The 14,486-nt window shown below is 43.4% G+C and overlaps 1 protein-coding gene across 1 annotated transcript; it reads right to left on the bottom strand.

The window, feature by feature from the left end:
• Nucleotides 1–3,948: 3,948 nt before the first annotated feature.
• ITPRIPL2 (ITPRIP like 2) lies at nucleotides 3,949–13,973 on the bottom strand. The gene has a single exon (XM_069210229.1). It carries the CDS (start codon nucleotides 13,666–13,668, stop codon nucleotides 12,190–12,192), a length of 1,479 nt encoding a protein of 492 aa, XP_069066330.1. The 5' UTR covers nucleotides 13,669–13,973; the 3' UTR covers nucleotides 3,949–12,189.
• Between the last annotated feature and the right edge of the window lie 513 nt (nucleotides 13,974–14,486).

Raw genomic sequence — 14,486 nt, forward strand, 5'->3', positions numbered from 1 at the left:
TAGAAGTGCATTTTCCCATTTGGCGCAGATAGAGATGTGGAGTTTGGGGTCTCTAAACTCACACTTTAAAATACATCTTTTGGTAAAGTTGTTTTTAGATTGTCTGTTTGAAAATGCTACTTTTAGAAAGTGGGAATTTCCTTGTTAAAATATTCTGTGCCTCTGCCTGTCTGTGGAATATATATCTGAGTCAGGAACCAGTTGGGCTGCTTGTGCATTCACTCTAGACAGTCACACAAAGAGAGATGAGGTCGGCTCTGCATTCCTGATGGGTCTTCCTGAGCTAGAGTAGTGGGAGGAGCTGACACTTGCACCTGAATAAGGTTGTGCCTGTCCTTACACACAGCAGTCTCCAACTGTCTGGAGAGTGTCTGGGGCCATGTCAGGATTTTGTGCACTACAAAGACTTCTCTTTGAAGTCTGCCTACTTCAAAGACAGAAATGGGTATACGTATTGGACCTCTGACCCCACATAGTTAGAACACTTCTGGACTGACGACATTATGCCAGGAAGAAGAGCTGGATGCTGTAGGAGGGATTGCCACTCTGCCTGTTGCTTTGTTGTGCTGGCCTGCTGCTTGCTGCTTCTGTCCTGGGAGCGAAGGGACTAAACTTTGCTTTCTACATTCTGCTTGTCAAGGTTCTCCAAGGGCGAGAAGTGAGCTTGCCTCCTGTTAAGTCTCAGGACCATCAAAGGCTTCACCTACAAGCACCTGGGCTCTCTTGCTGAGAGTCCGGACTTGTCAAGCGGCGCCAAATCCAGTTCGTGGGCCCTTGAAAGTGAGCTCTGGTGCAACTAAGAAGAAACTAAGCACATCGCCTCCAGAGCAATTTCAGAACTGGTGTCGCTCTCCAACTCCGTGCCACCTGCACCAGAGCCGGGGTTTCCACGGAGTGCAATGACCACAACATGCAATACACGCCCAATACCGCCGCAGCACCTCCAAAGCCCTGCCACAGCTTGATTCTTGAGTGCTGTGTCACCGACATCCGTGACACCCAACTCCACTGCAGCACCTGTGGCTCAGTGGTGTGATCAACACCGCAAAATTGACGCCTCCCATTTTGACCTGCTGGATTCACAGACGCCGCTGAGTCGTAAGGAACAGAAGCCCCGCTACCGATGCAGCATCACTTCCCCGGCAACCATAAGGAACCAACGCCTCACCTCCCCTTCCTAGCAGTAAGGAACCGAAGCCTCACCTCCCTGATAGCAGTAAGAAACCAACGCCACACCAGCTCCAGTGACGCATCACCTCCCCGACTCCATGCAACATCTGTCTCTCCATTGTTTTTGACAGTACTGTACCTGGGGTCCGTGTGACTCCGTGACCCACCCGCACGCCCCTGCGAGTGGCCTCGGACTGTTTGGAACGACTCCGTCAATACGCCTTGACAGCCCCAGTTGGAGCTATTGCGTTTCTAAGCACTTTACAAAAATTTCATCTTTGAAAATTCATATCTTTACTTGTGTATGTGGGATTTTTGTTGTTTTGGCTTGTTTTTCTCAGATAAAGATTGCCTATTTTTCTAAACTGATTTGGAGTCTGTTCGTAGTGGTTTCAGTGCGTGTGTGTACACAAATAATTTACACATTGCCTCTGAGATAAGCCAGACTGCTTGTGCCAAGTTACCAAGGTGTTGAGCAGGGGGTTATTTTAGCTGTGTTACTCCCTTACACTGACTAGAGTGAGGGTCCCTACTTGGACAGGGTGCAAACCACTGCCAACTAGGGACCCCATTTCTAACAAACACTTTACACATTGCCTCCAAGTTAGGCCTGTCTGCTCTGTGCCATGGCTACCAGAGTGTTGTGCTCAAATACATTTAGTGACTAAGGGTGCAGATTATGAGTGGCTTGTTATATTCCATCTCCTACATAAACCCTGGTTTATCCAGGGGTCAGAATTAAGAGTTAAAAGGTGTTTCACAAAGTCTTATTTACTTCAAGCTTTGTTAAATTTCAGCAGGTCAAACTCGCTGAAATGTAACAAGGGAGAGGAGTATAGTGTTTACTGTACCATACAGATTTTGGTACGTTAAAAACACCAAAATCTGCATGTAATCCCGCCAATAACTTGTACTAGGTGCTAAATATTGCACCTGAAAAATAACATTCCTCATGGTATTGTTATTTATCAGTTGCCCTAAATAGCACCTATACTTGTAATTAGGCCCCAAGTCCCCAACAAGGATTCTGGTTATTATTTGAGATGGGTATTCACCCCCTCAACTAATACCCCAATTTCTTTAAAACACCTTCTTGGACATAGCCACTACAACACCGCTCATCTCCCATCAAATTGTCATTCTACCTCGACAATCTTAAGTTCATGTCTCTAGGCCTCTGCTGTTTTTACTCTGATGGTGTAAAACGTGGGTGCAAATTACCCACTGCCTTAAAAGCATTAGTGCAGTGTGCAGTAATTAGTTTGAGTGCTAATTTCAACCAGGTTTTAAGTTTGGTACCCGAGATTGGGGAATTCTGCTCAATCTGTGCATGAATTCACTGATTCCCAGCAGTGAAACTCAGCATGTTGCCCTATTTGATCCTCTGATACATAGTATACACCAACCTCAGAAACGTTTTGCTCCAGACATGTAATTCCATTTTGGTCACAAACAGACATTTGCACCTTAAAAGGGATTTGCAGCAATTTCATCCACGTTTTTTAATGTCATAATTGGGGTCGCATGCACATATATTTCATATACCTTGTTGTAAAGTGACAATGACCTTGACACCCCTTGCCATGCTATCAAAACCAGACATGCTGATTATCTGCAGGACCTTCAACTTCTAGGACAAGCGATTTGGGCAGTGGTCCTTATCTGGTGGCTTGACTCTCTGAGATGCCAAAGAACAGTCAACACTTTACATTTCAGGTTATTTATCACTTTGACCACTACCTAAACATGCACAAATTGAAATATTGCTAGACAGGCAAACTGCACGTAAATGCCGGACAGACATGCAGAAAGGCAACAGTTTTGCAAATTGTCACATTCGTCCCTATTTTTCCCCCTTCTTCATGATAGGACTATTGGCAGGTGAAATGGGTTACACTGACAGACAGGGAGATTTGACAAACGTGAGGTTCTATCAAAGGAAATGACAGGTAGCAGTACTTTCCTTTACGGCATGAAGAAATATTAAATTTCATTTAAATTCCGACCTAGCAACAAGTATTCACTAGGATTACAATAAGTTTACCAAGTTAGGACCTAATTTAACACTGAAGACCAGCAGCATTTTGATTAGTGTACCTGTGTCGCTGCACTTGTGCATGAAGTGGAACAAAGTAAATAGCAGCAATGTGGGTTTGTCTATCATTCTAGTCAAGACAAAGGCTAATATTCTTGTTTGGGTAGTAGCAGCTCATACAAAAGTTCCGGATTAAAGGGAGCCATGGCCAATGCTCTCTGGAAATTACACATACAGGGGGTAGACAAGGGATCCAGTTATGCAACCTGCCAGCTTATGAACACAGATTTATTTTCTACTTGAAAATGTGTACTCTTTCCCTTTTCTCCATGATTTGGGCACAAAGAACTATCCTTAGCCTCTTTTGCAGTAATATTTCACTGTACAGAATTATTTCCTGACAGATGACAGGATATATATATATATATATATATATATATATATATATATATATATATATACACACACACACACACACACACACACACACACACACACACACACACACACACACAGAGTGATCTTTGAGTTCCACTCCGAAGCAACAGATGTCAACCCTGGTATGAACAGCTCAGTGGATCAAGACAACTATAGAAAATCATCTGAAGAGTTCCCTCACCAGTCACAGATGGCACAACCATGCACTGGATACATCCAGAATTTACAAATATTGGTTTATTGTTATACTTATTGAGCAAGAATGTAACCAGAAGGCCAACGTTATGCTTCAGGTGTAACAAACTACATTGTACTTTTGTAAACATCAGAATTAGAGCAGAGGAAAGGAAACATTCTCTCCCTCTAATCTAAGTTTCTATGGAAGACAAACACAACTGATTCTTCCACAACCCAGAACCTAAAATGTTACTGTCCTCAGCATGTCATTAGCTTGACATGTGGCAATCTGTTCAAGTCCTACAAATATTTCAGAATACTTCAGGACTTTTATGTTGCTGACAAGTCATAGGCTTCCTCACTCCTGCCAGTGGTAATGCTGCCAAGTGAAAAAATGCTTTCCAAGACTGTCCATCTTTCACAGATGATCCTGAAATTCAACTGCAGAGCCGACAAGCTGTCCCACGTAATGTGGACAGCTTTAGCAAACCTATGCTTTTTATCCAGCTAAACCACTTTGTCTCTGTTTTTGAACATATTTTATTTGGGTAGTTTTAGTTTATAAAAGCTGACCTGCAATATAATGGACAGTGTATTATCATGGCAAAAACTCAAGAACAATTTGGTGACTGCCTTGTTCTTCCTGTTTTAGCCAATTTGAAGAGCTCGAAGTCGGTTACCATAACGAGCTGCAATTGGGCACCACCAGAATTATGACAGTACACGTGATTGAAATACAAACAAAATTAACAGTGAACAAGAGTACCAAACAATGACAAGCCTTGTTAAGTTATATAAGCACAGGGAATTGAGATCCAGTCACAAAGGGAATTCTAAGACTGGTCATTCAAGAGTCCTTTTGTGATTAGTTAGGAAGGGACCCCAATCAATAAAGGTCCTAGAAATGTACAGCAGGGCAATGGAGGTCAGAGAGAGGCCGAGTGTACTCCACAAAACAGAATGCAAGCCTAAAACATATGAGGACAAAGTGAGACTCTCAAGGGGTCTTGTATCATGCCTCATATCTTCTTCAAAGGTAATGATCAGCTCATCCTACACAGCAGAAATCGGACTTTTGCACAATACTTTACCCTCTTCTCTGAATAAAGTTCAGCAAACCACTGTGTCATGCCAACAGGATACTCTGGGCAGAGGAGGACCTTTCCATTTCATTAGGATTGAGTGTCTGGCCAGGGGAGGGCTAGGTCCAGGGATCTCCTCAATATCCTGCCAAACTTAGGGTGTTTTTATACCCCAAACATGCAGCACTTTAGGCTTTGTACCGCATGATGACCAGCACTGATCTTTCTCCAATATGTATTCACAATGAGGCACTCCCAGAACATGTGGTTGAAGTCCACAACGGGCACATGGCGGCGAAGACATGACACCACTTTGCCTTCAGTGACTTGTAATTAACTTTAGGGTTCACAAATCTTTGCACATGAAACACTGGTGGCTAAATAAGCCAGAACTGGTATGGGTTATTTCTCTTGACAACATGAGGACTCTAAGCAGAAAAGTCAGTGACTGGTCTCCATCTCTGACAATCTTGCAGCCACGGGTTAGGGTAATGCCGATGCATTTATGTAACAGAATACAAGATATTTCTGTATTATTTTAACATATCACTTTTGTGCATTGCATTTCAGGCTTTGATTTGATTCCTACTCGGTACATGAAAAATAAAAGCACAAAGACTGGAGAGCCAGGTCAGTGACAGCAGGCTCTCAAAGTTTCAAGATGTACAAAATACCTAGAATTTCAAAGGGGATCATAATGAGCAAATCAATGTACGTTCAGTTTTCAGGATCAGTGAAGAGGAAACGGTTCAAACTCTAAATTTGACTACTGCTCCCAACAAAAACAAAGTCCTGGAGAAATGGTCAGGCAGCATGCTACAATACCCAGTTGTCCATTGGATTCACAACAAAACAATGAGGAAAGCAGTGACAGCTAACATGTATGCTGATATGGGATTTTAAAAGTGAATTCTTCTAAGATATCTAGTACATCTGCACACAGCAATTCTTTATTTCGCTCACTGTTATTCAGACTTAATCCAGTTAGCAAAACTGTGTTTATTAATACTGGCAAACATTATAAATATTTATTATAACAAGTGCATTTTCTTTTATTTACAAAACAAAATTATTCAGGGAAACTCGTACATTGAAGCAAAAACATTTTACAAAACAGCCCCTGAATAAAATAGGTTAAAGCTTTTTGGAAACAGGTACCATGAACTGGTGATTAGTATTTACAAATACATACAATTTTTAAGAAACTGCTTATTATTAATTAATTTCATTGGCAATGTAGCTGACTGGTGTGTATGCAAAAATGCAGCATAAAGCATTTTAAAGTTCAGTTCCAAATGAAACTTATACTTTGAATAAACCGTCATGTTCTGAGGTAAGGCACTGATTGGAACTGTAAAAGATTGCAAAAGATGAATACACAGCTATTTGCAAATGCTACAACAACAGTGCTTTAGACTGGATACATAAATACTGACCGACTATATCCAGAAAATAACACGATTACCAATGCCTAACTGCATCAAATAGTATTATCCTACACCACAAATATAAGAAAACATGTCAAATTAAACATTCTTCAAGAGGGAAACTCTGAATCAATGTTTCAAGGGCTTTCCACGCTGAAAATTCCTGAATGCATGAAAGTGATTTACATTTTTCAAAAAATGACATATTACTGTTTGCTGAGCTGTGCATCAGTCCTGAAACCTTTCTAAAGGATATTCACTTTTACGCGAAGTCTGTTTATAATTTGAAGTCTACAGGGAAAGGCAATTCAGGAAAACGTTACTATTTTTTTCAAAAATGGAAATTCCCTTTTGCATATTAGGAAAACTAAACTGTTTATGGCATTTCTGTTGACAGCTACGGGACAAACGCCAATAAATAGCTAGGAATTAGTGATTGAAGCAAAATCGTTTGCTCCATTTGCTTTGTAATTGAAATGAAAGAACAGTGTGCACAAACACATTAATGTGTAGGTGAAGCATGCTTCTTCGTTTTTAAAATATTGCCACAAGTTTGCATAGAAAAATAAAATAAATCTCAGAACACTGTCTTTCTTAAACTTTATGGGAGAGGCAGTCAGGGCATTTGAGCCGAACATCAATAGTTTTTTGCAATTACGACTTTATATCAAATTGTGATAGAGTTAAATAGCAGTATAATCATGCGTTATGGAATTCTATAAATTACAACTACAATTGCAAGCTAGCACCAAAAACATAACCTCCATTGGCTTATTCCTGGTCCACATTAATCTAATATCTCATCTAGTAAACGCTAATAAAGCCATGTGCAGTATTTGACAGAGGTGCTGTTAGTGTACCACTCCAATTTACACACCTTGCAATATATAATGCAGTGACAATGCATTTTTCCCCTTTTCTAGGTATGCAAACTCAGAATCTGCAGTGTCGGTGCACGTGGAGCTTGCCAAGCATTAACTGGCAAAATTCATGCAGGCAAAAATTCAGAAACCGTACTATTGCCAGGAGCCTCTCCAGTGAACATACACTTTCATATGACAGCACATTTCCTGCTAACTTAATATTTCAAGCTTCAAAACGCCAATGGAAAAGACAAGTTGGGTCCAGAAGCTCTGAAATATACAGTGGTGTATGCCTAATTTGTGCACATTTTGGATTTTTAAGGAATTCTCTAAGAATTCTGACAGTAATCCTAGGAAGCTTCAGCACCTTCTATTAATATTCAAATGCAGTTATTTTTCTCACACCGGCATAGATTTGTGTGTCCAGCTATATAATGTATAAAAGTGCAATCACTTAAAAAATATATTTTTATTTCTCGATGGGAAAATATTATCCCCTAGAGAAACACATTCCCTAACAATTTTGGGGGTGTTACACTAATGCAATCCCAGATACAGACTTCCCTTCTTTCATTGACTAGGGAAGGTTCTGACCTTGGCACAAAACCTGCTTTAAGTTTGTGAATGTCTAACTATCCAAAATGTGTGGGTGTTCAATTACTGGCTGATTTAGCATGCCTTGGAATGCCCATCTTGTGCTCCTGGGAGCAGATTTACCAAGACAGGTAATCCTATTTCTAAATGTTTGAATCAGTGACATTAATATACACCCTCGTTGACAGGTGAGCACATTTATGTGAATCTGGCCAAGGTCAGTGACTTGGGGCCTGATTTAGAGTATGACAAGCAGGTCCTTCATCTCAAACTTCTTGCCACTAGAGAAGCTACCATTCTCCAATATAAATGCATGAATAACATAGGTACCACTAATTAACTCCATTTTTTAAACATAGTCCAAAGTCGAGTAAATATAAGAGATTTCAAGAAATATACCACTAATATATTTTTTAATAGCGGGTCCCTCGTCAGAGAGGGAAATACAGAATACTCCTTGCTTAAACAAAAAAAAATTCTTGTGCATTAAGAATTAATCAGTAGGTTTGAGATAAGAGCAATGGACAGCAAATGTAACTCTTCAAAATACCTTGTCTGAAAGCAATGGCATTAAGAAGGTAGTTCAAGTTTTTAAAATGGTACTTTGCAGGCCTCTTTTACTATCAAAGAAACTATTCCTACTGTATGAACTGACAACAGGGCAAAATGATCTAATTTTAGAAGACATAATAATAATCATCAACCACAATCCTGTTTGTTTCTAGGCTAGTCATAACATGAAAGTCCGATATGGCCTCTGCAGTGCAGCTGAAAAAAACACCTGTAAAGTATAGCTCAAAACAACGCTGTTGTTTTTCTTTGAGCTTCCAGGTCTATTCAGCACAGAGGTATTTTAACATGGATGACACCAACGTCAGGATTTTATGGACTAACTTACTCCTGCTGCATGAATGCACAATATTTCACAGTCATACGGGTATGTTTAGTGTAAGGGGCCTTTGAAACAGCCTGAAGAAGTATGTTTACAACATACCACAAACCATCAAACCAAGTAACTCCATATTTGCAACTAACAGAAATGCATCTAATTCCAGCCAGGTACATTCTTCCACTCAGTTGTGAAATAGAAATGGTCACCTAAAATGCAGAAGCTAAGCAAAAGTCCCTCTAAGGAACAGGGCTGCAACCACCTATATTAACCAAGAAACCTCCACAAACAGGATTAGCTTGTTTACAAACAAGCAACAGGGGCTATTGTCCACATGGTGGCCAGGCTCTCACATTAGAACGTTGTGTTTTTTTACATCTCTTACAAACAATGGTAAACTTCTGGGTGGTCTTTTGGCGCAGAAAAAAACATTTAAAAAGTGTTCTTTACTCCATACATTCCCCAAAACGTGCCTTAATACACATTATGGGGAAAGGCTTGCACATGAGCGTGCATAAATTGTGGTAAACAACGGTGGCATGTTCAAATTACTATGGACAATTAACAACACAGGAGTGGTCACTTTTCTGCTCAAGTCGACTCCTCTAACTAGATGGTATGATATAAGAATGTGAGATGTGTTCTGCAGCAACACCATCTGGGTTCCTTCACATGTAGAGGACACTGAATACATTAAACTACCTCCTAAGAAAATTGTGGATAGAGCAATCAAAGAAATTAAAAAGCCAGAAACAAAGCAAATTGTGATCACCGAGACTGTAAGGTTGGACACGATACAGAATCTTTTGGTTAGAAATTGCTATATTCATTGGCTGCCTAGTCTGGTCTATCACATTTTTGTTACAATATAAACCATCCTGCCCATCATCAGCTGCACTTCGGTGGTCTAACCTCAAGAAAAGATCACATACCTTCTACTAAAATACTCTTACAGTCACCCTCTTAGAAAAATAGGAACGAAAGGCACTCTTTATAGGAAAATCATTTTTGCAAAGTAGTTTAAAATCCCAAGCTCTTAGTTCAGTCTCTGAAAAATGCATGTACTACGAGCCCCAGTATGGTACAATTTTGACACCATTCAACTCGCAACAGAAAGAAAAAACATATGTGCTGCAAAATGAAAAAAACCAGCACATCAGCAGAAGTACCTTCGTTTCTGGGATCTACACATTTATACAATGTACTTCACACGGTGGTGTCTCAGGGTGCCATACTTATTTTCTGGGTAATTATCTTCTAGTTAAACTTGAAAGTGGTACTTTTACTTAAATAGTGCGGACTTGGAGACACCGCAGACATCACAAACCGCATCTTTGCAGATGCCAATAAGTCCTTGAACAGCAAGGAAGCCCAACAGTTCAACTAAAGGTTTTTTTTTTCTATGAGGTAATTTGTAACACTGTAGTATTGTTGAAACACTTTTGACTACAATACATAGATATTTCAAGTTAGGTCACTGCCATCAATACTGTCAGTGTCCTAAAATATCTACGAGTCAGAACGAAAGGTTTGAAAGTTGAAATCACTGTCCGAAATAAAGTGCTATTTCTTTCAACTGTACAATGTACAAATTATTTTTCACTTCTGTCATCAATTATTGCACAAACATTAACAAAATGTAAAACTACATTCACCAACATACTTGTAAAAAAGCACAATATAAATCTACTATAATACTAATATACAAAATGGTTGGACTTTGCTAATTTTAACAGCACACGGCAATACCTTACTCAGTGATGAGTTGGTTCAAGGTTCTCCAGAACTGTAAAATGCACAAATGTACCTAGCACAGTTACATGTGGGTCCCTGATTTGGATTCCTTTGGCATTAAAAACTTACATACTATGACAAAACAACTGTGTGAAATAACCTGCAATAGTCTCAATCAACTATAAACCATAAACGTAAATTTTAGAAAGTATTATTGCTTTGGTTTTTCCATTGAGAATCATACTTCAAACCAGTCAAAAGAGACTGGACTTCAACTCAGGCGAGTGGATCATCTAAGTTGAAATGTATGCCCCATATCCCATGCAAGAAAAAAGCAAAATTTACATACAATATTGGGCATACAACAGAGGATTTTGCCATCATGCTTTTCATAAGCTAACATGTCATAATGATTTGCTTGTTTTCCTTCGGTTTTTTTTTTCGGCCTACACTATTAATGTTGAGCCAATCATTTTCCTCATTCCCTATTCAACACTGCATGCACTGATGTCTCTAGAAGAGGCCAGATAGGGCCATGCCCAAGCTCCATCTGCCCTAGCCCGTCCTGCGGCCCCAAAAACACAGCTATTGAATGTTCTCGGAGGCTGCAGAGCAACAAGACACTGAACCTTTTCACACACATTCATTTGCCCGACTTTTAACTGCAAACCAGCAAGTTTTTGAGGCTGTACACGAGCCTTAATGTTTGCTTAAAACATTTAAGTCTGACTACATATGTATACAGCCACGGATATATACACAAAGTCTGATTTAAACATTTCAAGCAAACATGTACACACATATATGCACCGGACAACTGATAAAACTGGTGGGACTACCTACAGCTTTCAATGAAGATCACATCAAACCCTCCTTCTTCAGAAAAACAATAAAACATTCTTCATCGCCATCTTCTCTCCCTGCCATCAGTTCTGTCACTAGAAGTGCACAAGCATCCTGGTTTCTTAATTTGTGTGTATGTATAGACACACTTAACAATAGCCCTTGGTAGGTGGCCACTCCAGTTTTATCCCTTGCCCAATGTGTGCCAATAAACCCAAGATTCGCTTTTAGAAAAGCCGCTGTGTGTGTAACATGGCATGCAGTGTACTGTTGGTTGCCTATAAACTCGTCCATACTAGTAAATGCTTATGCAAACGTGTTGCAGTATGTCACTTCTCTTTGCGTTCTTCTGGTCCTTAAAAAGCATGTCGCAGCAAGTCACTGCTGAGGTAAGTTTACCTTCAATGCTTCTTTGTTTAAAAAATATCGGCATACAAACCATGGTGCCCGATGGTACTCGTTATTTTTTCCCCTCATCATTGTCTAGGAATCAACGTTGTGCTATTTGATCAACATGAGAATAAATTAAAATGCTAAACCATTTCCCTTCGCTTCTTTAAGTGCCTTTGTCACATGTCAAACATATTTTTCTTTGCCCAAAATTATTCCTGGTGTCTCAGCCACTCTTATGTTGTTTGCCTCAATATCGCTTTGGTTCAAATGTGTTTATCGTCCCTGTTTGTGCCCATTTTTGCTGTCTAATTGATGTCCCTTAGCTGGTGGAAGCGAGACATATTTTTCAGTAAGTTCTTCTGATAATCACATGCTTTGTCAGTGCTTAGAAATCTAATTCAAACAGTCAAAAAGTTGGAGATCAACCATTTTTGGGAGGTTGCCATTGAAATCATCAAGCAAGTTGACAAAAGAGGCTTTAGAGTGCACCCAAGCGTGCACTTTTTAAAGTGTGAGTCTCTTTGGTGTGCCATTCTAGAGTTCCTCAGCTTGTGCTAGTGTGATGGCACCTAGGGGGTTGTTTTGGTAAATATCGCTTTTGACTGAGGGCTTCGAGTACCTGAGGAATCCGAGACCATGTGTCCAGGAGCCGGACGGCAGCCATCTCGAGGAGACTAGCGTCAAAGTCGGCCAGCAGGTTGACCGGTGATGCCTCCTTAAGGGCCCTGGGTAGGGCGAGCACCTCGGGCACGTTGCTGTTTCCCATGAAGAAGTGCATAAGAGCTCGCCTCTGCAAGGCACGACTGAGGAAGAATACGAAGTCCTCCAGCCTCTCTAGAAGGAAGGGTTCAGACCATTCCTGGAAGGAGCCCCGATGCAGCAAGTAGAAGAGGACGGTCTTGAGGGTGTATGAGGAGAGGGCAGAAGCTAACTGTGCTGAGAGGTGCCCGTCCAGGGCCTGGCAGGTCAAGTCCCGCACCCCCTTCATGATTTGCAAGCACTTGAGATGGCATGAGTCGGCAGGGGCCTGCTCCCGGGCCCAACCTAGCAGCTTCTGCTCCAGCCGGGAGAGGTTGAGGTCCCAGCGGGATTGAGAAGGCCTCGAGTGCGCAGGGAGGAATAGGCCCTGCGGCCACGGCTGAACGGTGAGGAAAAGACCCTCGCCCAGGCCCAGTGCGGGGATGAGGCGGACGGCCATGGAAAGGTGGCAGCACACGTAGTCGGAGCGGGGCAGGATGTGCAGGGTGAGGCGGTGCTGCTCGGGCCCGGCTGACAGACGGATGTTGCAGCGCTCCTGGAACTGGAAGCGGATCAGGCCCAGGCACCGCTGCATCCGCTGCTGGAACCAGCGCAGCACCGCGGCTGGGCACAGCAGGAGCGTCCCATTCGAGGTTGGCGAGCAGAAGGCCGCAGTGAAATGTCCGTAAGCGGGGGAGGCCTCAGGCCTACGCGGGGCGGGGCTGAGTCTACACAATATTCCGTCTGGTCCACGCTGTAGCTCGGCTCCCAGCCCCTGGGGCAGACGCAGCGGTACGAGGACGTCGAAGCCGTCGGGGCTGCCCACCTTGTGCTGCTCGTAGGCGCTGCCCACGGTCACGAAGTCCCCGCGCAGGCCCAGCCCGGGCTCCTGCGGTCGCGCCTTGCCCGCCCGGAGCAGCGCGCCCACCACCTGCCGCACGTGGGCCTTGCTGTGCCCCAGGAGATGCGGGGAGAGCCGTAGGCGCTGCTCGTAGTAGACCTCCAGCAGGGCCCTCCGCGCAGCCGGGGAGTACGCAGCGGGGGCAGGCTGGGAGGGCCGCGGCGGTGGGGCCCGGGGCGTTGGGGGCCCGCAGTGGCGGAGCAACAGGTAGCAGAGAAGGAGCAGGGCCGACACCCCCAGCAGAGGGAAAGAGGAGCTGGGGGCCGCGGGGTCCCGCTCCCCTTCCCGCTTGCGCAGGCCATGCAACAGGCAGAGCGCCCCCGCGCTCAGGCACAGCACCAGGCTCCAGAAGACGCGCAGGTTCAGGGAGTAGGCTGCGGGCATGGTGCGAGGCGTGGGGGGCCTCGGTGCAGAGGGGCGCGGGGCGACGGCATGGCAGCCTCCTGCCCAGGAGGGATCTCTGGTCCTGCACCGGCGGGCTGAGCAAAGGCAGAGGCTGCCGGGCACAGATGGAGGGCGAGCGGTGCCAGGGGCTCTCGGGGCGTCTCCTTCCTCCGGCGGCTGCCGAGCTCGGTGGCAGTTTTTGAAACTTCCTCTTCCGCGGGAAAAAAGGCGCCGCGTCACTTATCCCCAGCGTTTAGAGGAAATGCCGAAGTCTGGGACTGGAGAGCAGCCGGAGCTTGTGTCATCCCTCCGGGGAGGGCAGGGGTTGCAGGGGGCGTGGGGAGCCGCTGAGGCTGAACCCCGCCTAGGATGCTCTGCTTACTGTATGTCGTCTATTTACTACGGTGCCAGGCTGTTCAGGCAGGGCGTTTCCACCGGGTGTACTTACTGTTACTTCTGTGTGCAACTCCTTACTTGCTGCTTCGCATACCTCGTGCATTGCTTTATGAAATCGGACCGGGGGTCATATGTGCGCTCGCTGGACACATTATCAAACTTTTCATGTAGTACAGCTAGCGACTGATTCGTGCTGCTAGTAGAGCATTCATGTGCTGACTCGCCTGATCATGTGTTAATCACGTAATCTGTGGTCCACATGCGCTATTTATCACGTGTGTTATTTGCCACGTGTGAGATTTGCCATACAATACACCTAATGACAAATATGAGAGGTCGTTGCCTTTTAGGCCTTCTGGTGCCCTATCAAGCTAAATTGCATTGTACACACCTTTTAAGTAATTTCGATCAGCAAGTTTCCA

The sequence above is a fragment of the Pleurodeles waltl genome, chromosome 10 (assembly GCF_031143425.1).
Source record: "Pleurodeles waltl isolate 20211129_DDA chromosome 10, aPleWal1.hap1.20221129, whole genome shotgun sequence".
NCBI lineage: Eukaryota > Metazoa > Chordata > Amphibia > Caudata > Salamandridae > Pleurodeles > Pleurodeles waltl.